General features: G+C 38.7%; 1 protein-coding gene across 2 annotated transcripts in view; it reads right to left on the bottom strand.

The window, feature by feature from the left end:
* dennd4c (DENN/MADD domain containing 4C) overlaps window positions 1–25923 on the bottom strand; it is a 47262-nt gene that overhangs the window by 9016 nt on the left and 12323 nt on the right. The window contains exons 2-20 of one of the 2 annotated variants that reach the window (XM_027169084.2): window positions 21216–21526; window positions 16721–16973; window positions 16520–16589; window positions 13250–13419; window positions 12697–12938; window positions 11725–11791; window positions 11496–11554; window positions 10588–10732; window positions 9748–9923; window positions 9566–9666; window positions 8647–8865; window positions 7290–7435; window positions 6964–7002; window positions 6091–6221; window positions 4652–4784; window positions 2500–2706; window positions 2220–2348; window positions 1037–1184; window positions 673–822 (exon numbers count right to left, since the gene is read on the bottom strand). In XM_027169084.2, the coding sequence (XP_027024885.2) occupies window positions 673–822; window positions 1037–1184; window positions 2220–2348; window positions 2500–2706; window positions 4652–4784; window positions 6091–6221; window positions 6964–7002; window positions 7290–7435; window positions 8647–8865; window positions 9566–9666; window positions 9748–9923; window positions 10588–10732; window positions 11496–11554; window positions 11725–11791; window positions 12697–12938; window positions 13250–13419; window positions 16520–16589; window positions 16721–16973; window positions 21216–21514 (2884 nt within the window). In that variant the 5' untranslated portion in view covers window positions 21515–21526. The remainder of the gene's footprint in view (window positions 1–672; window positions 823–1036; window positions 1185–2219; window positions 2349–2499; window positions 2707–4651; window positions 4785–6090; window positions 6222–6963; window positions 7003–7289; window positions 7436–8646; window positions 8866–9565; window positions 9667–9747; window positions 9924–10587; window positions 10733–11495; window positions 11555–11724; window positions 11792–12696; window positions 12939–13249; window positions 13420–16519; window positions 16590–16720; window positions 16974–21215; window positions 21527–25923) is intronic. The other variant, XM_027169085.2, reaches the window with a different exon arrangement.

The raw sequence follows: 25923 nt of genomic DNA, 5'->3' as shown, positions 1-25923 counted from the left end.
TAATAACAAAAGCATCAACCACAGCAAAATATCTACAATTCTAAAATAAATAAATAAATAAATAAATAAATAATACCAATTTTTTCAAAAAGACACAATTGTTCCTATTCCACCGCGGCAGTTTGAGTGCTGGTTCGGAGCCTAATTTAAAATCAGTTCTTTCTTTTTCAACACCCAAAGCACCGGCTCTGAACCAGAAAAAGTGGCTCTTAAGTAGCACCAATACATTGCTAGTCTAGACTTAAGAACCGCTTGCATCAGGGGCTGTGGGCGGGGCTACTGTGACCAACAAGATGCCAATGTACGTTCGCAAAGCCATGAGCATTAACAGTTAAGCAACATCTGCCATTGATGTGTTTGACGCTGCTGCGCTAACTTTGCTGTATAACGTTGTATACAACATTGTATCGTTGTATACAAGCAAGGGAATATTTTAGGAGATTATTTCTTTAACATTAAGGATTACACCGTTGATAAATATACTCCGTTGGAAAGTTAGTGAACCACAGAATTTACAAATGTGCTTACGGTAAGTTGCATATGAGGTTCATGATGTGCTTGAAAAAATTAGTGTAATAATAAACCGAATGTGGATTGTGGCTGGAAGAGCATCACATTAAATAGGAGAACTAAAGCATGAGGTGTGCATGTGTTTACTTTGCTGGTCATTACCTGTACTACACTGACTCCCATTTTTGTCTCCCACAATCAGACCACGTGAGAACAGCGTGTGCTCTTCTCCGTTAGCTTCACTGGAGCTGTCAGCACTGCAGTGGCTAAGTCTGTCCCCCTCACCATCAGCTATTGCATCCAGAGACACTACTGCAGACCAAGAAGAGTCCTCAATAACATGCATTATAATCAGTGAACAAGGACACCTTGTATGCCAATATCTTCAAGTGATACATGGATAATATTGTACTGACAGTTTTTTTTGGTTAGTAATTTCCATTCTCAGTGTTCATGGAATGTAGTGGTCAAGTAAACATAAAAAAAACCTGTAGAACCAATACTAGTCATGTGATCTTCCTCTTACCTGCTGTAATAGGAGGAGTAGTTTTTGACTGTACTTCTTCCCGCACAGCCTGTTTAAACTGAGCCACCCCTCGCACCACATTCCGCAGTTTAGTCCACATGAATCGGCCGCTGCGATTTCGACTAGGCCAAGGGCTCTCCAAGACAGCCTACACACACACACACACACACACACACACACACACACACACACACACACACACACACACACACACACACACACACAGGTCAGCGTAGCCATGACTATGTTTTTCCACATAGTGACACATCCTGGATTTCAAATTTTCCCCTTGGCAGGAAAAAAAAAGATTCTTTTTTTTATACACGCTGTTTATACACGCTGTATGATTCATGCTAAACAAACATTTACCAAAAATAATGGCCCACACTGTTTGGTGACTTATGAAAGCTGATACAAAGTTTGAATGTGGAATATTAAACAAGCCAATATTAAATGATAAAACTGTGTTTACTGTGTTTTGTAATTCAAACTTTGTTTCTGCATTTGTACCAGAGAACAGGCGGCGTCTAATCAGTGTCATCTGTATTTTCTGTTTCCCAGGACAACTAAATTCTTTCTTTGCTGTTCACAGTGAATGTCCAGCAAGTACAAAAAAAAAACTATGTAAAATAGTAAAATTAAGTAAAAAAACTCAAAACCAAAATAAAAAGATCGTTTAAAAAAATTTAACTATGCAGCAGAATATGTAAATATAGAAATGTATACATGTATGTACGTACAAGTGTACAATTTGGACATGATATATATATATTACTCATGTGTTAAACAATGTTTCTGTAATATGTGCAAAAATGCAACACCACAGTAGATGGCAATAGCAGCAGCAATAACTAACAATGTGCAAATATAATGTGCAACTGTGGATAATAATAGAAATGGCATTAAATCAGTCAGTAGACTGTGAACATAATGCTATTTATTTCAAATGAGGCACAAAATGGATAGGATTTGGATATTTGTTAACTAAAATCTGAATAATTCAGGACAGTTCAGAAATTATTCTTGCTTTATTAGAAAGAGTTGAATTTTGCCCCACAGTGTATACAATTAAATAAATATGTCCCACCATTTATGTTTATGTTCTCGTGTGTCAGTATGTTACCACGTTGTAGTCTCTATAAATAGCAGTGTGTGAATGTGTGAGATGAATGCACTTCATTACCTTGTTGTAGTATCCATAAGTGATGGCATTGGCCTCAACACCGGCCTTCTTCATCTCCATTAAGACGAGCACGGCCATGACGGGCATTTCCCACTGACCGCACAGCTGCATTACTACACGGTAACACACCTGCCAGACAACGTTAACCTTCTTTTACAATTCAAGAACACGTTTTATACATCAGTGACAACATGCGTATTAGATCATAAAAAAATTACTTCGCTAACATCAAATTTGGGTTTTCTCTCACATAAATCTTTAGCCCTAAATTTAAACCGACCTCATCCTGCACCTCCACCTCAGAGCTCCTCATCTTGAGCAGGACATCAAGTGCTTGCTGCATGGCATGGGGCTTGGATTGAGCCAAACGCATGCCTGCAGGCAGGCAGATAAACCACAGGCTATAGCAGTGGCTTAACAGACACTTCGCCCACAGCTGAGGGTTCTTATAGTAGCGTTTTGCCATCTTGTAGGCCAGTTTGACTTCCTATGATATGAAAGACAGAGACAGAAAAACATAAAATGCTCTGCAGTAATTAGTTATAAATTATTCAACTGCAGCCAATATGAATATTCTTTTCAATCCGACAAATTTCCTGTCTCAGCAAGCAGCCTGGTGAGTGAGTTAAAACATGATTTTACCAGTTTTACCAAACTGGTTTATTAGGGTTAGTTCATACATACACCAAGTCCTACAGATCTGATAGATCTACACACTGAGACATATGTTGCTGATGTAGAATTCGTTGTCTTTCAATAAATAAATAAATCCTGCTGCTCTATCTAGCTGCTGTGTTTGTGTTCAAACCAGGGGCTGTTCTAGACCTTTTTTAGGGTGGCTTCAGCCCCCTGTCTGTGATCTCAGCCACCCTAAAACTATAAGTATAATTTTTACTTTCATAAATAAACAATAAAAATTAGGTTAAAATGCAGGACATGTCGTCGATGGGAAAGGAAGTTATTTATCAGTTTGATACAAGAGCGATTTTTTTACTTTGCCTTTACGCGCATGTTGTAGTCTTTCAAAAGAGCGTCATCAGCCGTCTGCTTTATTTGAACGGAGAAGCTCAGGCGCGCACAGCGTGCACGTCAGTCAGAGCTGGAGGCGTTTATCTATAGCGCTAATTGTTGGAAAACCGCAAAGACGACAACCTAAAGCAGTGAAATTTCACTATTCTTATTACCAGAGATGATAGCACAAACAAAATATTAAGCCAATCACTCCATTCAATACTAAATAAAAATAACATTTATTGATTTGTTCTTTGTCTTGTGAATATTTTTTTTTATTAATGACTGCATTAGAGAAAGCTAAGCACATATGTGCTGTCCTCATATTTAGGTCTGTCCTGACACAGTTTCAGTCTGCATTTCTAAAAGTTAACAGCTCTCCTTCTCAACTGATCTCCAGAATCAGTCTAAAGTTTAAATGCCTCCATCAGAGGACATGAACTGGATCTATTTACTGATTTTACCTTCTGTTAAACCTTGTTAGCTTAAACCATCGGCCAGATTGTGCATAGATGTGTCAAAGCAGAAGTATAGCTCATGATGTCAAGCACAATCATTTGAATCACTGATCCATTACCAGCTGAATGTACAAACCAAAATAAATACAGACTCACACCTGGAACAAAGGTTTTGTCCTAATCCAGCAACTCCACCTGTCTGAATTTGTAGCCAGGCTCAGCTGTCAATAATGTCAATATGAGCAATATAACAACATGAGATCAGCAGGTGTAGTGATGCTGTACTTCATTAGTGTACTTCTGGATGTTGTGTAGTATGTTGTTCTATTGCGAATACAAATCGGGTTTATGAGCACGACCAGTGAAAGTCAGTCCCTTCAGTTTTTCACACGTTTGTGCTTGATTTTAGCTGCAGATTATTTCAAAACTTTCAGATTCTAATTGCATAGTTTTCTTTTCAAATGACACAACTTAACCCAAAACTGCCAAAAAATGTGAAAGATTGCTCTCTTCTCTAAAGATCATGGAGATGCTTGATTTGGTATTAATTTCTGTAAAGTAACCAGGGAGTACATAAGATTCACCCGAACCTCTTGCCTGATATGATATATAGATTATTATTATTTATTTGTTTATTTTTATTTCTTCATGTTAAACAATCAGTTACTGTATAACTGACCTCTAATCCCTCAAAAAAGGCAATGTGACATTCCGCAAACATAACTGTCTGTCATCAGCAGTATGAATACTCATCAAGACATTGCATCTACTCTGGTCACAGGTCCGGTGTGTGATTACTAGGTAAGCAGCCTCACTTGTGAAATGACTCTAGTTCATTAGTAGCCAGAAAGTCACTGATTCTAAACAATAAGATGATCTAGAATGACACAGCAACTTCATAACGCATTAGTGGTGTAATGGATTACTGTGCAGCATAGCATGGTGTGCATTTTGTGGTCATACCTGCTTGGTTCTTTTAGCCAGGAGAGCAGGGCTGCTGGACACACTGGCACCTGCAGCCCTACTGCAGAGTGCTGGCTTCAACTGTAGCGGGCGATCGAATAACTCCAGCCGCAAACAAGGAAAGCTCTTGTAGCTGTTGGATAGATTCCCAATAAACATAGGGAAAATCAAATATTAAAAAAAGCAAAGAACATTATACATGTTCACAGAGTACTTTAATAGGAGCCTGTACACCTCCACATTCATGGAATGATCTAATCAGCCAATCATTTGACAGCACTGCACTACACATCATGTAGACATGGTCAGTTGGTTCTTGTAATTTTCACATCATAATTTGTTGCCAGCAGCATGAATACATAGACATGCCTTGTGTGAACAGTCCAGGCTGTGTGGTTCTGTTAATACCAATTATTTCAACCTATCTGAGGTCAACCAATAAACCTATTTGAGTATTGATAAGTTGTCCAGTCACAATTTACTCAGATTAACATGACAATGAGTTCAGTGATCTTTAGTGACCTTCTCAGTCACTGGACCAGAATTCAGGAGAACACCTTTGTAATGTGGTTAAACAGGAGGTCTGCCGCATGAAAGTGCTCCTGGAAAAACTGCAGGAATTTACTTGATGCTGATGCAATCATGTCAACATGGAATGTTATCTTATTGGAATATTTCCAACATCTTGTGGAATCCATGTCATGAAGATACTACATGAAAGCAAAGGGAGGCTCTACCAGGATTAGTATAATTTTCCTAATTAAGTGCTAGGTGAGTGAATGTGATTGGATAAATGGATACTGACACAATACTTGTTACCTGTACTTACAAACACTGATCATAAACAAGGGACAGTATTTATTGTTTAAAATTGACCAAGAGTAATAAACAAAAAGAAATAACAGTAACTAGCTTAGTGCACTGGAGAAAGGGGTACTTGGGTCACAATTGTACCCAGACTTGGCATGAATACTTTGGATTGCATGTCTCCCCTTGGCACAGTGGAGACTGTGAAACAGCAGTATACCAAGCATGCCAGGAAGAAAGGTGCTATGAGAGATGGTGAGCAAAAACACAGTCACTGCAGAGCAAACAGTTGAGCAACGTGCATCAGAATCTGCTAACCATAGCCGATCTGGCTCAAGGCCGTCCTGGGCCCAATTACAGGACCCTAAGGAATTGAAAAGCATAAAAACAGATGGCCCTAGCCTTGTGCTAATGGATCTGAAAGCCTTCGTATACTATTCAGGTAGAATAAGAAATGCAAAACAAGATCAATGGCTATTTAAACCTCTATACTGCAAAGGAACAGAAAAAAGGGTTCAGTTTTTAGTATAGTATAACACATTCATATAAATAGAAAGACTTCAATATTTCAAATGGCTGTCATTCTTTATTATTGCAATTGCAATTTGAATGAGAGTGAGCTAAACACAAACCAATATTTTGGAGGCGGATCTGAGCCATCGTCGGCTGGGGGCTCTGGGGGCAGGACAAAGACAGTGTGCTCGCTCTTCTGGGACTCATCCAGCTCTACCAGCCTGGTGTCTTCTGACAGCTCTCCTTCAACCTGCAAGAAAGAGTAATAAGTTAAACCAGAGCTGCTCCAAGAACATCAAGCCATTTCCTCCAAGATCTAATGCCGCTAAAATATTGTTAATCTTTACAATGCAGTAATTATAATAATTTCAAAACACTTTTTTCCAGAAAAAGTTAAGGCAAACACTAATAACTGAGGTCAACAAACCATTAAGTTATATCCTAAACAATTTGACATGTATTACAAGTAAATACATTCGGGCAAAAGAAAAACTATGCCTTTATTTACTGCATCTCCTAACATATAAAATATTTATTTTACTGACGTGATATAAAGATCACTAATTCCCCCAAAACACACAGGGACTTTCCATGTCTTGAATAGCTTGACGTGTTCAGATTATCAATGTGCCAACATTTCCAACAGCAGATGGCAGAGTTAATAATTTATTCCATTAAACCGATGGTACTGCATATGAACAGCAACGGCCATCTGGCCTTAATCTTCCTGTAAAAGCTGATCTGAAGCCAGTTACATTTGCGAGAGGCTCTACCAGGCTTGACAACCACCGTGCTCAGTTCAGCAGCAAGAGGCACTTCCTTCTTCTAACACCATCTGCACTTATCAAACTTTACACCTCCAGGCTCTAGCATTTTTTTTTTTTTTTTTTTGACTTCTTGAGAAACACAACATCCAAATGAGCAACGAGGTCAGATTAATGATGGTAGTAAAGAGTGCTGTACAGGAATTTTACATGGAAAATGATGCTCACCTTTGTGCCCTTGTCTGTTCCTTTATCAGACAGGAAAAGCTAGTAGAAGAAGTGAGAGGGGAACAAATTCAATTACAGGAAACAAATAAAGGTGGTTTATAGATCATACTACACAAAGAACCCTGTTTACTAGCTGTGACCAATCAAAGAAAAGCTTTATTTATTTATTTATTTTAAATATGACAGGGTACAATGTGCAGATTTAGTGTGAAGGGGAAAATCACCGTCTGTTGCCAGAGGCAACAACAGTTTGAAGTGCCAAGGCAGTGTGTGTGTGTGTGTGTGTGTGTGTGTGTGTGTGTGTGTGTGTGTGTGTGTGTGTGTACCTTTTCAATGCAGTAGTCAAAAAAAGCCAAGCCAGTATCTTTATCGCTGACAAAGGTGCATTCCTCTATGAAACGAATAAATAACTGAGTCTTGGTGAGCTGAGAGTAGAACTTCTGGTTAGCACGATCCCGACTTTTTAAAAACCCTGAAGCAGAAGAGCAAAAGAGTCAACACTACTTTCTGGAGCAAGTGCTGTAGTGTTGCAAATTTCAACAGTGGAAATGAACAGAGTGACTAATCAAAATATTCCTACGGAGCTATATGGACATATTATTGTGCACCATCAAGAAGGCTAAAGGTTTCAAATAACACAAGCTTCTTAAATCTTATAACAGAACATCAGTAGCATATGGATTTCATAAATTTCCAAATAAATCCTGATTGGGCATTTCATGAGACCAATTCACTCAGTCAATTTAAACCCTTGAATGCTTTGAAAGAATCTACATTTAGTAAAGAAACAGAAATGGCACAATTTGTAAGTCTGCAAAAAAAAAAAAGATTCCTAGTGCAATCAGTCCTGTCTGCAAATGTGATATTTTTGTTTTGGAGAAGAGAGACAGACAAGCGTATCAAAGCCATCATCAGTGCCTGGAAAATTAGGGGCAAGCAGTGACCCAGAACAAAACAGAACCAAAACACCTGATATACAACTGCATGATTATTGATTGATCAGGCATTATATTATCCAGTATCTTGCTTTCACTATATGGCCATGAGCATGCAGACACTTAACAATTACACGTGTGTGTCTTTTCAGAAGTACTGCCACATTCTTAAGCACAAAAAATGTACAGCATGTCTTGGTATACTGTAGCTGTAAAATGATTCCCTTGAACAAAGAAGCCCAAGCTTGTTCCAGCATGACAGTGGCACTGTGCATCAACCCCGGACCATAAAGACATGGTTTGACTCAAGGGTCCTGCCCAGATTCCTGACCACAACCCCACTGAACATTTTTAGGATAAACTGGAACGCTGACTGCACCCCAGACCTCCTCACTTAACATCTATCACAGATATTACCAATGCTCTTGGTTGAATGAGCATATCCCCACAGCCACAATCCAAAATCGCCTTGCCAGAGGAATGGAGGGGTAATCAGTAAAGGGAAACTAAATGTCGAATAGGATGTTCAACAAGCACACATGGTTGTAATGATTAGGTGTCCACATCCCTTTGGCAGCACAGTGTATATTTATTTATTGTAAACACTAATTCTATCTAGAAGATTTCTCCTGCCTTTTCAAGTAAGAGCAACATTCATTCCTCAAATCACACAACAACAGCGACAGCAACAACAGTGTATAACGTCTAAATTCACTACATGAGATTTGGTTAATGAGTTTTCTGTTACCCTGCAGATCGTAGAGGGAGTCAGCAGCAGTGGCCTTCTCAGAGGGTGCCTCGGTGATGGGTTTGAGGTAGTATCGATAGCCCTTTAATATTGAGGCCATGAAGCGCAGAAATGCCTCTTGAATCTCCATCTCGAGAGCGGTCTTCTTTTTATGCCATGTGAAATCAGCTTCCATCGGGGTCATCTCTACAGCCGAGCATGCTGGGCTTGTCCGTCTCACTAGACAATGATAAAAAGAAAATAAGAAAAATTTGTTAGAACGCCTTGATACAGCATGACTACTGATTTAACAAAGCGATAAAGGGAACTGCGATAAAGGATCCTAGTGGTGGCCTGAGTAAACACATGCATTTTTACATGTCAAATATTTATCAGAAGGCAGCATTGGACCAGAGACTAGCTACAAGGCTAGAGATATTAGAGTTAGAGACAGAAAAGAGAGAGTTGATTTTCATTTTATTTCCCCTCTCGTCTGATTAGTAAACTGATGACAGCTTGTTTAAGGAAAGGTTTGTGAAAGAGACACCTACGTTTATTTTCCCCATTTCAAATTTTATAGCACTATTCATATGTGGCAGTGCCACAATGAAACCACATCATAAATGCTTCTAACAAAGCAGTTTATAGCCATAATCCAATAATCAGTGGTTAAGCATTAAAAAGTAATTCTTATCAGCATTCTTTTATGCTAGTTGCTTATCTGGACTTTTGTGAGCAAGGAATTTTATTTACCTGGATCTAGTAGTCAGTCAGCCGGACTTACTTCTACCGACAATTACTACTTAATGATTGACAGCAGCCAACATTACACAGATCTTAAGTCTCTGATTCGGTCATAACCCAGATACCATATTTAGTAAGAGAATTTGTAAGACTAAGGTCCTTCTAGGTGATGAGTTAAGTTAAAGCTCCTTCTTACCAATACTAATCTGGTGGTGCAGATTGTTCAGCGAGTTAATCAGACTCTTGCATGGCTTCTTTGGGAGATTCTTCCAGCTAGAGTTTCTCTTCTCGTCAGACCTATAGAAAGATTAAAATGTTATTAGACTGATTAAAAAATATATTAAAAAGATAACAGTCTAAAGTTTACACAGAGCTCACAGGTAGATAGTGTTGGTGTCCAGGTCCACGCAAACCACATCTGGTGGGGGATCATAGAGGTCAAAGTATCTGGAGTCCACTCCGACAATAAAAGGACAGGGCGCATTCAGAACCCCAGCCAGAGAGAGAGGACACAGAGGGATGTAGGGACACTGCCACTGAAAAGGAAAGATCATCTGGAAGGAGAGATAAATGAATGAAAATTTCAACCTTTTTGAAGACCTTGTTGTAAAGAACAAATATTTGATTCCTTCTTGTCGGTTTGAACCGGTCTTGCCCTTGTTCTCTGCCCTCTCTCATTAACAAGATGCTTTGACCCACAGTATTTCTGCTCACTGCAGTACTCTACATATTGTTGTGCATGAAAATCCCAGAAGCTCAGCAGATTCTTAAAAACTCCTAACTAGCCTGTCGGACACCAACAAACAAGCAGCGTTCAATGTCACAGAGAGGACAAATTTCCCCCATCCTGATGTTTGATGTGAACATTAACTGACTCGTGTCCGCATGATTTTATGGTTTGTGCTGCTGTCACATGTTTGGCTGGCTGGAAAATTGCATGAAATGTGCAGGTGTTCCTAATAAAGTGCCAGATGTTTGTGAATACACACCCACACTTATGTTACTGAAACGCCAAAATATGAATTTAAAACTGAATACTGCATTCCAATCACATTACTAAAGTCTCATATTTGATTAATGTTGATTACCTGTATTTTATAGTAATAGATTAAAAATATATATAATTATATAAAATTATAAAATAAAAATAACAGTAAATTTTGTCTTCAGGTCCAAAAGGCACTGTGTAAAAGTGTAACCCTCATACACACAACTCACCGCCACCACAGCCTCAGCTACACCGGTCAGTACAGCCGGTCTAAGGGAGTGCAGTAGTATCTTGCTCTCCAGCAGGATGAAATGCAGAAGTGTGACACAGTTTTCTGGGCCCAGGTTAGCTAGCAGAGTGCTATAGTCTGCACCACTGTGGGAAAAGAGTGAAAAGAAATTAAGATGAAGACTTGGGGAAGAGAAGCAGTTACAACACGCTGACATTCGATGTCACCCCAATCACCTCTTTAAGCTAATAGACCAACAACCTTGTGCAACATTACATACAGGTCTACAAACAGTTGCCGTTGACGTGGCAAATTGTCCTCTGTTCCATTACTGCCACAGAGCACACACTGAATACATATTACAGAAAGGAGAGTGGAACAGCTGCACTCAGTGGAGACTGAGAGTCAGCAATTCCTTCCCTAAACTTTGGCTCACCCTACCACAAAGGAAAAACATCCGAAACGTTGTACTTCAAAGTCATTGCTGATGATTCTCAAAAGTAGCCTGACCAGATTTCAACACACAGTGACCTGGGAACCTTTTTCTTTCATTTTTTTTTCCAATTGCATGCAGTTATGCGTGTGTGTGTGTGTGTGTGTGTTGCAAAACTCAAAAATTCTCACGATGACAGACATATGTGTTTTGCATTAAACTTTGGTTTAAATAGATGAAAAGTTTAACATGTCAGAATGGACAAAAATAGTAACTTGGCTAGGTAAAGCTTTTGGAGCGAGGGTTTTGTAGAAATACAAACAGTAGCATTACCACAAACAAACTAGTTTTACAGTAGTAAAATATAAAACCTAATAATACAGTAGAATATGAATTATTGCCATCATTAGATGATTAATAATAATAATAATAATAATAATAATAGATACATAAATATCCAATCTACGACAACTTACCTAAGCGGTAACGGTGTACATACAGGCTGGGACAGTATTAAGCTGTTTTGTGCTGAGAGCTAAAGAAAGGGGGAAAAAAAATATGTAAATTTTTTTAAACAAGAAGCTGACTGAAGTGATCACCTGATTGTCTCACTACCAAATGATCTGCTGTGATTTCACACACAGATCTATTACATTATATGCAAACCCAGGTTTATTAGGAATAACATGGAATCAGTGACCATACCTGGACCAGTATTCTGGGTCTCTGTGGAGAAGGAAAGGGCACAGTGTGCATGAAATGGGAGATGTGCCTGTAACAGGAAATAAAAAGAAAAAAAAAGGCAAACAAGTTAATACATGTCTCAGCAGTCAAAACCGGTGGCTCTTGTTAATTCAAAGAAAGTTTACATATAAGGCCATCCTTAAAAATATTTTGGTTTGCAGTAACAGGAAAAAAAAAAAAGTCAGTAGGTAGGTCTATAAAATTTTTTCAAGTTTCAATGTACAAAGAAAGCACAATTTTGGTGATGGTGATTACGTAGGTATGACCTTAAACAAATTAGCATATCGTGACGTCACTGACTGGGTCTTCAACCCGTGCCTTCGGGCGCATCATTGCAAACCTTATTTTGATGTTGGACACACTTTTTCCAGAACTTCGAGCCAAATTAAATTGGTGTCGAGCTGTTTTGATGAATTTTTTACATGTATTATGGTGCCCGAACCCGTATGACTTTAAACGTTGACTGCAAACATTTTGTTTACTGCAGCCGCAGCCATCATTACCAAGCGCAAGCCGTAGACTCTGACAGTGAATGAGAGAATGAGACGAAGCGAACGGACAGGCCATAGTGTGACATCCAGTAACCAATAGTGTAAACATAGATGAAGTCACAGGTTTTTATTTAAAAGAAAGAACATAGCCTTTGTTTGTATGTAGGCAATTTATATTATTTACAGTACTTACTAAAATGTAATTAATTTTATTGCTTTTGTATTAGTTGTTTGAAGAGTAAAAAAAATGGTCGGTCTTAACGCAAATTTACAACCAGCAAGTCGGTCAGACATGAAGCAAAAAAAAATAAAAAATTGAGTCAGTCCTAAATTGACAGGGTCGGTCGGGTTACAGCAAACAAGAATATTTTTAAGTATGGCCTAAAAAAAATCTGTCTGATTAATTAGAAACAGAAAACGTGCAGGGCTGCAAATCTCTTACTTTTCAATTGGCAGAGGGTTGACGGTATTGACCGAGAGCTTGTAGATGAACTGGAGGAAGTCTCTGAAAGCTTGGAAGAAGGGCCAGCGAGACAGAAGACAGATGCACTTGTTGGTGTTGACTGTGCGATTTGGAATGGGCTTCTTTTCCACAGCTGTAAGGAGACCAAGTTGGATCTTCTGCTTCTCAGTAAGGTTATCTGCTTGGTAGAGCTCGTAGAACTGGATGGCTGCACCATAGACCTGAGGAAGTTGTGGCAAAGTCTGAGCTAATAAAAGGGATCTAAGAAGACCTTGTATAGATAGCTGAAAGATTCTCACAGATCTCAGTAAAGAGTTATACAGGTCATTATAGTGAGTGCTACTCTTTAGCCTGTATGTGACAAATATATTTACTCTTACTTTATTCTTGGTGGGTTCCTATTTCTTCTCAGGCTAAATGTTAACAGACTTTAAAACCCTTCTTTAACAAGCAGCTGAATGAAAACCAATGCATGTTCAGAATGTGAGTGAATGCTAATGAAAAGCTCTTTGTATGAGGTACAAAATTCTACCTTTTCCCCAGATGAATTGGTTAGAACGAACGTAGAGAATACAGGTGAAGGGTACTCCGTGTTGGGAGCCCAGCACTCAATCTTCGCCCCCATAGGAAGACAGAACAGAGGCACTGACTCAGAAAGGGGAAAGGATTCATAATCTTCCTCCGGGTAGCGAAAGATCAGACCTGATGGGAAGAAAATGAGCTCTCAGTACTCTAGAATAACATTAGTGTGTATAATAGCACCATGGCTTCTGATCTCATCAACACTAGCAGCTAAAATGTTTTTGAAATCCTGCCTTTCACAATGTCTGAAACAAACGAGACAGTTTAATAACATTAAACAGCTTATTCGAGCACCCCGAGCATTTTACTCACTATTAATCTGCAGATGAATAAAGTAAACATTTTGACTGATGAAATGAGTTGGGCTGAGAAACTGAGTGAAAGCCAATTTGTTATTTCATCACCCACAAGCAACAACATAGATAATATAATCACTAGATATACACATACTCACTGTCAACTTTAGTAATAACACTAACAGCCCTGCACATTAACGCAGTTATCTAAATGGTGAGTCATATAAAACATACAGATACAGGACTAGAGTTTCAGTTGTGTTCACATCAAATATCAGAAGTGGAAAAAAAAGTGTGACCTCTGTGACTTTAACCACAGCATGGTTGTTGGTACTTGATGGGCAGATTTGAGCATTTCGGGAACGGTTGAGGGATTTTTACACATTCTAGATTTGACAATCACTAAATGAGCAACAGGTCTGTGGATGGAAGTACCTTGTTGATAAGAGAGATCAGAAAGAAAGAAAAAACACAAACTGGGCAGTTTGAAGCCCAAAGACCAACGTCTATCCCTCTAATCTCTCTTATCATCAAGGCATTTCCACCCACATAACGGTCACTCACACATGTTTTTCGTACCATTCTGTGTATATGGACTATTGGGTGAAATCCCTGGGTTATCAGCTGTTTCTTAAACTATTTAAACCAGCCCCTTTTGTCACTAACATCCGTGCCACATTTCACAGTCACAGAGTTCACACTTTTCCCCCATTCTGATGTTTAATTTTAAAAACATTAACTCGTGTATCTGCATGATTTTATTTGGATTTCTCTGCTGCCATGTGATTGGCTGATTAGACAGCCAATCTGATCTAACAGGTGTTCCTAATAAAGTGGACAGTGGGTTTAAAATGGAGTGCACATAATAGATCTACACAAATGTAGTTTTTAGAACTTAGCCATAACTGACACTCATTGTGATTAGACAAAAATATAGTAAGAGGCAAATACAGGGCCAGTCAGGAAATCCTATCTTATAAAGATTAACGCCACCACATTTGACAGGAAGTAAGGCAGCTTGAAGATAAAGACTTTCACTGGGTGCTCTATGAATATTAACCATGTTTTAACAGCGTGAAAGGGCAAGGCTGTAATACCAGTGTCCTACAGTTGGCCTCTCATTGTCAGTGTGCATGTACCCATGTAAAGCTCTTTGATGAAAGTGACATGGGTGAACAGAATATAATATAAAAGACTGTCTTTTACTGTCACATTGTACTGCATGAGAAGAGAGTAGTTTTAAAAACAAAAGCTACACATATACTGTCAAGCAGGAGTATTCAGCTGAAATGTGCAAAGGATCCCGCTAAAATGTCTAATGTCTAACCCAGGGGTCGGCAACCCGCGGCTCCGGAGCCGCAAGTGGCTCTTTCACCCCTCTGCTGCGGCTCCCTGTAGATTTGGAAAATAAATATTTAATTTAAATTTTTTATTTTTGTTAGTTAGTTTTTTAAAAAAAAATGTAATTCTGAATTCTAAGATCATGATGCTCTTGTAACATTAAAATAAACCGTGTTTAATTTATTTTATTTTTTTTGTCGCTCAAAATATGCGTCATAACTGCCCACTTGCGAAATCCGACACACAGAAATAGGCGCATTTTTGGTTTGCTGCAGCCGGCAAGTAAATTTTTTTTATGTCATGCAGGGCGTTCAAGTGTCACGCATTGAGAGTGACAGTCACGCATTTGGGTCTTTTCTCACGCTCTCCCACCGCACATCATATTCTCACGCAGAAAAACTTTTTGACTATCATATATTTAATAAGGTGCAGCGCCCATTATGTATCAGTCCGCACTGCTGTCTCTTCTGTGGAACCGGGCAGGAATCAAGCGCGTCTCAGTTCTTAGTCGAGCCTGAAACTTATCAGCCAATCAAAAAAGAGGCTACACAATAGCCAATCAGAAAATAGCACTATCGGGGAAAGATTTAACGCAACATCCAATGAAAGCGAGGGGTTGGAGATGTCATGCTTGCCTGTCTTCAAAACTTGAGAGCCCTGGTCATGAATACGAAGGACTCAATTATATATTAAACATTTTATTTGAAAGTAACCTTCAACCCAGCGTCTTTTTTCTTAAGGTTAGTTCAAACTGTTCAAAATACTTTTGTTTGCCTGCAGAAATAAAATTGCGTTTACTCGGTAGCAGTTCATTGATTTCATAAATGCAACACACAACAGTTTTTTCTATACTTTCCATAAAGGTAAAAAACGATATATGCAGTGTTATCTTCATTTTAGATGTCAAAAGGGTTTTGCGGCTCCCTGTGGTATTTTTTCTGTGGGAAACGGGTCCAAATGGCTCTTTGAGTGTTTAAGGTTGCGGACCCCTGGTCTAACCTGTTTAACATCATTTACATTGTGTTTAGTTCTGCTACAGTATTTTCCCAGTACTTTTCTTATTTCCTCTATTGAAAGAACTCTACTTGTTCTGCATCACCACGATCAGAACAGCTGATTTATACAGACGTGAAGGTACTGCCCACGATGTGTTGTGCTACCTTGAAAATAAAGTTCAGATTAATTTCTGATAACACAAGGTCTAGCCTCAGACTTCCATGCATTCAAACACTCTGCTATTGTGGATGCCAGTTTGTTTAGCAATGTTGTACTGAAGCACTACCAGTACACAAGAGTGGCAAACAGTGGTGACTCGGTGGTTAGGACATCGGATTACTGATCAGAAAGCTGTGTGTTCGAATAACACTACTACCCAGCTGCTACCCCTGGGCCCTTGAACAAGGCCCATAATCATCAACCACCCAGTTGTATAATGAGATATGTGCATGTCGCTCTAAATAAGGGCATGTCCCAACATGGCAAGTAAAAATGCAAATAAAAGCTATAAAACAAACAAAATACTTAAACTGCATTCATAATGATATTAAACAACTCAGCAGGAGAAAAACCAAACAGCAGCTTACCTGCTTTATAGGCAATAGAGTTGGAAGAAGAGACTGACTTTTTGTAGCACAGGTACACATTGGAGCCCCACTGAAAATAAAATAAGTAAAACCATCCATTCACCGGTTCTCCTGATATAAAATGCACACAAGCAATATTACAGACAACACTCAAAAAAATACCATGTGATCGTATGTGAATGTAGGAATGACTGGTCTCACCACGCCACAATTAAGGTTCTTGTCCAACTTGAGGAAGGTGTGTGGAGGAGTCTCGCCTTTGCTTGTGACTATCACACAAATGTCGGTAACGGCCAGAGAGTTGCGATGCTGGACGGGAGGTGCACGTCGGAACGTGATGAAGATGCGTTGTGATGTAGCTGAGCTATTGTTGACGTTGGCGCAACGGCCATACGGCGTGGCCTGGATCACCTCACAGCCCTGGATCAGCCTGTCCTTCCCTTCATACATCACCCTGACACACACACAGTAATGAAGGAAAAAAATATTGTGAGAAACCAGAGTCGGAAAGCAAAATACCTAGAATTAAAGTGTGCAATAGAAAAACAGGGACGTGTACACATAAATGAAAATTTCACTGAACCGTTTCCTGCACTTATACTCACCTTGGGAAAATTAAAGCTGTTCTAATTAAAGAGGACATCTTACAAATTAAACAATAGTCATGTGAGAGATGCTGGCAGACTGTAACTTATTTTATCCACACCGCAGATTACATTGCTTCCACAACAACCCTCAGTCTGAAGAGCACTAAGAATTTCACTGTGGGTCATTCAGTATATTCCAGGTAGTCAGCTGACCTCATGTTTGGGCACAAAACATTGCTGAACCCAGACCTGACCAATTGATCAACCCCAGATACCCAGAACAAACTTGTACGATAGACACTAGGCATGATGCAAATGAAGTGATGCACCGCTCTGTTCTTACCCTGATGTTCTTACGCCCATCACTCTGGAACAGGGCAAATCTTGACTCATCACACCACATGACCTTTCCCCATTGCCCCAGAGTCCAATCTTTATGTTCATTTAGCAAACTGAAACCTTTTTTGCTGTTTAACCTCACTGATTGCATCGTGCTCCAGCTGTTTTAGAAATACAAAGCTGAAACATTTAAAACACTGCAGTAATTATCTAATGGGAGACTCGCCTATTTGTTTAGTTAAAACTAGATGGTGTGATTTTTTTTTTTTTACCAGGCAGTGTATACACTACATATTTTCTTTTTAATTTCATACTGAAAATATTTTTACTTAATATTTATAGAACATGGTCATGATTGTACTTTTGTACCATTTTACGGAAAGTACAAATGCTAAAAGAGAGAGAGAGAGAGAGAGAGAGAAATAATAATAGGCACGTTAGATGTGAGTCATTTTTAAGCCTTCTAAACTTGTGTCTAGAGGGAAACGCAGGACAGCTTTATACTCCTGAGCAAGTCTGATTTGAGAGTAAAGGAGAAAGCAATGATTACATGACAGCCACGAGGATAACAATCTGCTTCTGGGTGCAATTTGTTAAAGCCTTAGTTATTTAGCTGGTATAAAAACTTAAAGTAAAAAATAAATAAAGATACATTTATATGAAATGTATTTCACTTGATTTTAGTTCTCTTCAGAAAGTCAGAGAATTGCAGTTACATGCAGAAATCTGTTTTTGTTGGATCATTTGTTTTGTACAAGTTACTCTTCTGTCTTCTATACATTGCAGATTTATAGTTGATGGATAATTAGTTATTACTGAATAAAAGAACAGAATATGGGCTGTGTGTATGGGGAAACACGAAGTATTCGTCTTGGTGTCCGTGAGACACGTGAAATGAATTCTGGCAATAACAGAGGCTTAATGCGAATCACAGTGAAAGTCGCAGCAGCAGACGGCAATCAATTTGAGGAGCTGGCACTCTAATTTGTGCTTGGCATCAACTTGTTCTGCTCGTAATGGCACACTATGAAGAAGTGCTAAATAACCTTGAACCACAAAGCAAAGAATGTTTACTAAACTAACGTCAGAAACAGACAAATACGGTATGTAATTAAAGCCTTACGGAGCTGAACATGGATACAGACTTTGTGAGGAGTTAGACCAAGTACCTTTATTCTACCTTATTATGTTCATCCTTACCTTCTAAATCTAAAACACCAGTTGGCACTATTACCTAATTTGCAAAACTCTAAGCCATAAAAAAATAAATAAATAACTTTCATGATTAAATCCGTACAGAAGAATTAACATGAGTCTGAATTTCAGCCCTATGGTTAACAATTTGAGGTTAACATGACTACAGTGCTGCGATTAAAAGCACAATAAAAACACCACTGCATACAGTACAAAACAAATCCACGATTCTGCAGAGACACAACGATTGTTGTCGAATCTCGTATAAAAGATCCTTCTAAAAAACAAAAAATCCTTCTAGACTTAAATCACTCATAATAGACTACACAACTCTAAAAACTGTAATGGTATCTACCTGTGCCACACACACACACACACACACACACACACACACACACACACACACACACACACACACACAAACACACGGCTATCAGATGCATTAGCAATTGCTGGATCACATCTTCAGTCTGACATTTAATCTTCTGTTTACACTCAAGAAAGTCTGGCCTCGTGGGTCATATGGCATTTTCCTATGGCACTGCACCATGCAATTTGCTTCTTTCATGCAATAAAAAAGCACTAGAGGTAGGATGTGTTTACAGTGGCTTTAATTTTCGAAAGAAAAGTTGCTTCTAGTCAGTTTAGACAAATAACTAAATCTGCCAATCGGCAATAGGAAAAAGGCTGATGTAACCTTAGAACCTGAGAGGAAGGTAAACATTGGGAGAAAGAAGGAGAAAATGAGAGACAGATAGCATTGAGCTGCACAGTGCATATGAGTGTTCATTCATGCAGCCTGGCACCGCTTTCTCTGTATGTGTACAATAAGCAGAATAAGACTTAAAGATGATGCAAGAGCTCTCCCGGCCCTAGCCTGAACTGCCAAAGCCAGCATTGTGTGTTCTTTGTCTATTGATAAACAGAGCGCTAACTGTCAGCTTCACCATCTGGTCTGCACTTGCACCGTTTGCGGCACTACAGTCAGTAAAGTACGAACCAAAAAAGGAAGTAAATAACTGAATGAAACGTACGTGCACCTGCTGTTTGTAAGCTATACACCAATATATCTGTAAGACTTGCTGGTTATATGGTGCCTTATATGCTAGTGTCAAACACTCAAAATAAAAATAATCATAATAAATTTTAAATAAATAAATAAATAAATAAATAAATAAAGAAAGAAAGAAAGAAAGCAAAATTGCATTTTTTAAAGAGTCTACAAAATCACCAGTAAACTAAATTCATATGTGAACAACTTTTCAGCTGTATAGCTGAGCTCCTCAGACATCCTTGTGTGTTTACAGCATTTCAGATACTGTAAACAGAAATAATTATAGTATATTACAAGCTTGTAAGAAATTTTGTAAACAATTTTCCACCCATTAGTCAGTTCCAGGTCTCATACATCATACAACAGATTCCAAAAGAAAAAAGGCAACCCATCATTGTGACCTGCTGCTCAAGCTCATAACACTGCAGTAATGTAATACGATGCTTAAAACAGACACATATCACATTAACTACTACTGACATACACTTTAGCATGCTACAATGGATATAAAAGTTTACACACCTTGGTTAAAATGGCAGGTTTTTTGTGATAAAAAAAAGAAGAAACAGGTCAAATCATGTCAGAAAATTAAGTAATTGAAATTTTTTTGGGGGGGGGGGGGGATAAGATAAAGTAAAATAACACACACACACACACACACACACACACACACACACACACACACACACATTGTTGCACACTTAGAATTGGGGGTGTGACTGTGTTCAGAATGAACCAATCATACTCAACTAACCCCAAATAAAGATCTTGGTTACATCTGACTGCTGAAGCCACGGTTCACAAAGAGCTTCTAAAGCATGCATGATCTCTCACTTGTTGAAAGGAATCGAGCAGAAGACGGGTAATAAAGGAGTTTCCAAAACATTAGATGTACCATGGAACCGTAATGGGGCAATGTGCACAGGAGACGCCCCAAAAGACTGAGTGGTTTAATAAAATTAAAAGGTATTACAACAAATTATTAGTTTAAAGGTGTATATACTGATGTATGATGAGTTCATTCTTTATTTGATTCTTTTCCACTTCATTTTTAAACATTGTCATTTTTTTCACTGAGGGTCGCAAACCGTTCTCATGTGATTAATCTTGCCGTTTTTCCCCCCACCTCACATCACAAAAACATAAAGGTCTGTATAAACTTTTTTTATTCATTATACATGTAATAAATGCAATAAACTGAATGTAAAGGTAAGCTAGCAGACACGTAACAGACAAATTAATAAGGTTTTATCAGTATTTGGTTCTAGCTCAACCTCCATAAACTTAAAGTGCATCTTTGGGTTGTGTTGAGCTATTTTACAGATTCCAGATTCAATGCTTTGATGTCCTATAGATCACAACAGCTCTCTAACTCCATACAATAACAAGGTTATGATCCAACTCACTTAAAACGAGTAGAATGCACTCATCAAAGACACTCTCTGCTGCACTTGTGTTCTAATATATATTACATATTTATACACAGAGTTAGCCATACATACTTTTTTCATGAGATACTCACCCAATGTCGCTTAAGGGAGGTTTTCCATGGCCTCTCTTGTAACACAGGAAGAGTTCGGGGCTCTTCAGGCTGCCGTGGTTGAGGTTGGCCGGTTGGCCACTGTATGTGCTCTCGATGCATGTAAAACCCTCTGGCACTGTTTCACCTGCTGACTTGTTGATCACTGCTAGGTCAGTGATGGGAGCTTTAGGGCCACTCGATTTGGTCTCGGACAGATCTTGCTCCAGTGGTGTGGACTTGTCCGTCAGTCCGGCCACCACAAAATAGTCCGTCACGCGATGACTTTTGTCTTCAATCATGGCTGGACGTGCCTGAAAGAGACAAAGGAGTACAATGAAACTAAAGGATTTCACTCACTTTTCTTTAAACGCTTTGGTAGAAATGAGCTACTAGTCACACTCGCTTACATTTATGTATTTGTGTAAAGATATATAAAGATAGTTGAACACCAAGACAGCGAGTACCCTCATTGGTTAAAAGCCTATATCCATGTAAACATCATTCACCTTCTATAGTCATGCTTTCCTATACACGTGCTGTTTTACTGTCACATGAGTATAAATACAGGTGAGGCAGCGTGTTGTGATCACACAGTCACAGATAGGACAACGTTGGCCTTTTTGAGTCTTTCATCATGGCTCTGAAAACTGAAATGTGCTTTCACTTAAACATATGCTGTATAACAGCTGCCTTCACACCAGACATCATATTTTATATTCCAGCTCTAATAACAACACAACACAGAAGCCAAGACAGCTAACAAGACAATTAGTTCAAAACTGGCAGAGAGAATATAAGGAAACAGTGAGACAAGCCCACATCATTTTTTGTTAATATATAAAGAGACTGTCTTTTTCCTCGAACAGCTCACAAGACCAAAGTTTTCGAGTTCACAGGTCAAATATAAACAAGACAAAATACATCAGTAAGGTCTGTGTGAAGTGAAAGTAACAGCTACTAAAAGCAGATGTGCTACTTTTTTGCCCCGTATATTTTATGGCTTTAGTGAACTAGGTTTATTTTTTGTTTATCTCTGGAACAAAGGGTCAAAAACTTCTATGCAATGCCCACATTATAGATGTTGTCACCTGTGATATAATTTACAAAAGCATTTCATGTTATTGGGACACATTATACAAGCACTGTTACAACTTCTTTCATGAGACATTTGCACCCTTCAATTAGTATGCACATGTACACACACAAGACCTTTAAAAGTGACAGGGGTATTGGTTTGGCCACAAAACCTTATACATGATAATTCCTGCTCTAGAGGGACTGTATGTGCCTAAGAAACGGCTCACGACTAATACTTAGAAATCTAATTAGCTCACTGTTGAAGCAGTAATTAACACTGCTGGTGCAAGGCAAGTCTTGTTAATTAAGATAATGCTAATAAAGCTATTACAGCTTTAGTATGTGACTTGAAAATAACTATTTGCAGTCATGGTTTGGCATTAACAAGTGTTAAGTAGGCTCAGTAAACATATTTGACTGATTTCAGGTCCGGAGTGCTGGTTTGTGGTCGGATGGCACTCGTGTCATTTTATAGATACTCCAGCCTGGTACCAATGTAGATCCCAGGCCAGTTATGGAAAAACAAAATAAATGCACTAAACGTACCTACAGCGTTGTTAAATAACATCATGTTTACAAGTCTTATCATTTAATGTTTGGTTCCACATGCCCACGCCCTCCACGTGCCCACGAATAAGTTAATAAATAACAGACCAAACAGCAAATAATATGGGATAGAAGTGTAAAATAAGGCCAAAACAGAAGCTTATTCCACAAAAGCCTAGAGCGGAAAACAGAGAGAAGCCATCATTACTGTTTCCATGCCGTTCATAATTTAGTGTTTAAATATATACACATGCTCAAGAGAAGGAAGAATTCAAATAGGTTTTTTCCCCTCTAAGAAATTAAGAGATGGAGAATGTGAAGGAAAAAGAAAGTATGGTTTAGTTTCCGTGTTCATCTTCCTCATCAGTTACTCGATTTGATGCATGAATGAGAGATTAGAGGGATTTGGCCACAAGATCTTGGCCGAGTGCATGATCAAAGTGAGATAAACGCCAGTGTACGTTCCTCTTGAAACTTTCCTGCCGGAAGCCATGCTACAGCAGCAACCATGTATTGAGAGAAAGTTCTCTTATGACTATTTAACACTTGTGTACATTCTGTAACACAGAAAATAAGCCCAGGTTGAGCGCAGAATTACAGAGGCCTGTATGAAAATGGTTTAAGTGTAGAAACATGGCCTTTAAGGTGGCTTATAGGCTAACTGTTAGAATGTACACATGATCATCATTAGACATAGGCAGTTTTTTTTTCTAAGTCACTTGGCATCTGGGTGGAAAGGGGGGAAAAAAAAAAAAAAAAACACCTGCAGTGTGGACAGTCACGGTTTGTCAGGAAGACAATGGCTCAAACCCGAGTTTACAGGTCCGGTCATTACGTACATGCCCAGAAACAATTTCCTCTACAAACAAGAGACACTCATAAAAATTCTTAACAATGAATATTCTCCACGCCTTTTCCTTCGACTGTCAAGGGTGACGCAGGGTAACGAGGGCAACGGTCTTCCAGAAACGTCCCAGAGCAGCTCTGTGGTGTGTGTGAGGAGTCGCACTGTAAAGCCGCACAATGGAAACAGTGTCTCAGCCTTGTACTAGCCTCCTCCTATTAAAATCAAACATCATCATCCAAACACCAATGGGTTTCTATAGTGATATTAATCATTAAGTGTTTAACTGCAAGATGGGAAAACCACTAAGAGATTGTACGATCCTGATAAAAAGACAGGACAAGTACAAGCAGGCTGCCTCTTCACTTATTCATGTTGAGGTTTGCAACTAGACAATCCTTTGCAACCATATAGCTGAGCACTAATCACAGCACACTGCAAAATGAAAAAGCTGCAGAAGTTGAAAGCAGTGAAAGTGAAAGCAGTCTCAGACTTAACGCGTCAATATTTCAAAATGAATGCAAAAGTATACTTTTGTTCTTGCTTTCCTTTTTACTTTGAACTCTTTATTGTAAACTGAACTAGGTTCTTGTGTTGAATAACTGTAAAATATGTAAATTATTCAAACACGTTTTCAAACTCATCTGCTGCTGTGATGCAAAGTCAGTATAATACAGTGAAACTTTGCAACTCTAAATACTACACACAGCAGGTATAACGTGGTTAAACATTAAGCATTGTTTAAGTTGGAGTTAAAGTGGCCCCGCCCCAATTTCAATAGCCAATCAGGTTTAGCCTTCCTCGCGGCAGGAACCAAGCCTTATTTAACAGTTGGTTCTAGGGAAACTCGAGCTCCAGCTATAACGATGTGCTGGATTCACATGTGAAAGTTATTTCTCCTCCTATTTCACTTGTTCCTGTGGACTTTGTAGAATCTTTAACTGAATAAAACATGCTTTTGATCAACAAAAACTACAAGGCCTACAAAATCAACTACAAAACTACAACTTTTATTTAGGATTTTATAATGTTCAAATGATATAATGTTCAACTTCAGGGACCTCATTATCCATTTGCAGTGTAAAAGGAGCTAATCATGGGAACACTGGTAGTGCTCCCTAGGGACAGATTTTTCTGGGAGAACCTACAAGTAATCCACATGAACACGGTGAGAACAAGCTTCAGTTAGCTCAGGACTGAATTAGAAACACTGGAGTGTTGCATACATGAGTGAATTTCTTGCATGAACAGGTCCTCAAACTGTAATCTGAGCTTCATCTTTGGCAAAACAGTTGATAAGGTTTTTTCTATGCACTTACATCATGAAAAAAGTATGTGAGCTTCTAATCGAATTAATTCTCTGTCGGGTCGATTGGACACAGGAATGAGTTTGACCTGCTCTGCCATATAACAATGACACAATTTAGCCAGCAGCTCTTCAGAAGCGATTTCTTTTTATGAGGCCCGATATAAAACTCCATCTACAGCAAGGACAGATGACATCTGAAAGGGTTACAAATGAATGAGCAGCCATCAATCCATGGTCAGCTAGGGCAGGACACCTTTATATGCATTTTTCTTTTGCACGTTACTTTGTAAAATAACACAAAAAATCTGTTTGTATGCAATACAAAGTATATTAGTTACTATAGGCACAATGACATTTAAATTCAGACACTGTGACTCACCTTGTGATTGAGCTGTCTAGCAAATTGATCAACATTCGATGACCAATCACATTCATGAAAATGGTAGCGCAGTTTTGTTTTTTTTACCCAAGCTGCTGGGTTACTCCAGCACAATACAATCAGTTGTCCTGCAGTTTCTCTTTGAGTATTCCAAAACTCATTAAAAAACTCATACTCATTTGAGTATTCCACAACACAGACTAAGAGATAGAGACACTGACCAAATCTTCAGCTTGCAATCACAGAAAGGCCTGAACACTTACATATATCTTTATAGAAATGGAAAAAAGAGATTATTGGAATATTTCGCAACCCAAATTATACAATTGACTGAGAACTTCTGTTGAAATCAGATAACACAAATAATACTGAGTCATGGAGTAGATATCACCAAATTCATTTACAAACACCCTGTGGGAGTAACTCTTCTGATCAGGAGACTCTGAGCCAAAGATTCTGAATCTGAGACAGAGGAAACAATGAGTCATTGGACTAGAGTGCCCAATTCCTGGCAAAGTGGGTTCTATTAACTGCCAAGCACGAGTTCAACCCC

This window comes from Tachysurus fulvidraco, chromosome 1 (assembly GCF_022655615.1).
Source record: "Tachysurus fulvidraco isolate hzauxx_2018 chromosome 1, HZAU_PFXX_2.0, whole genome shotgun sequence".
NCBI lineage: Eukaryota > Metazoa > Chordata > Actinopteri > Siluriformes > Bagridae > Tachysurus > Tachysurus fulvidraco.
Note: the sequence above shows the minus strand (reverse complement) of the source record. Positions and strands in the feature narration are given on the sequence as shown.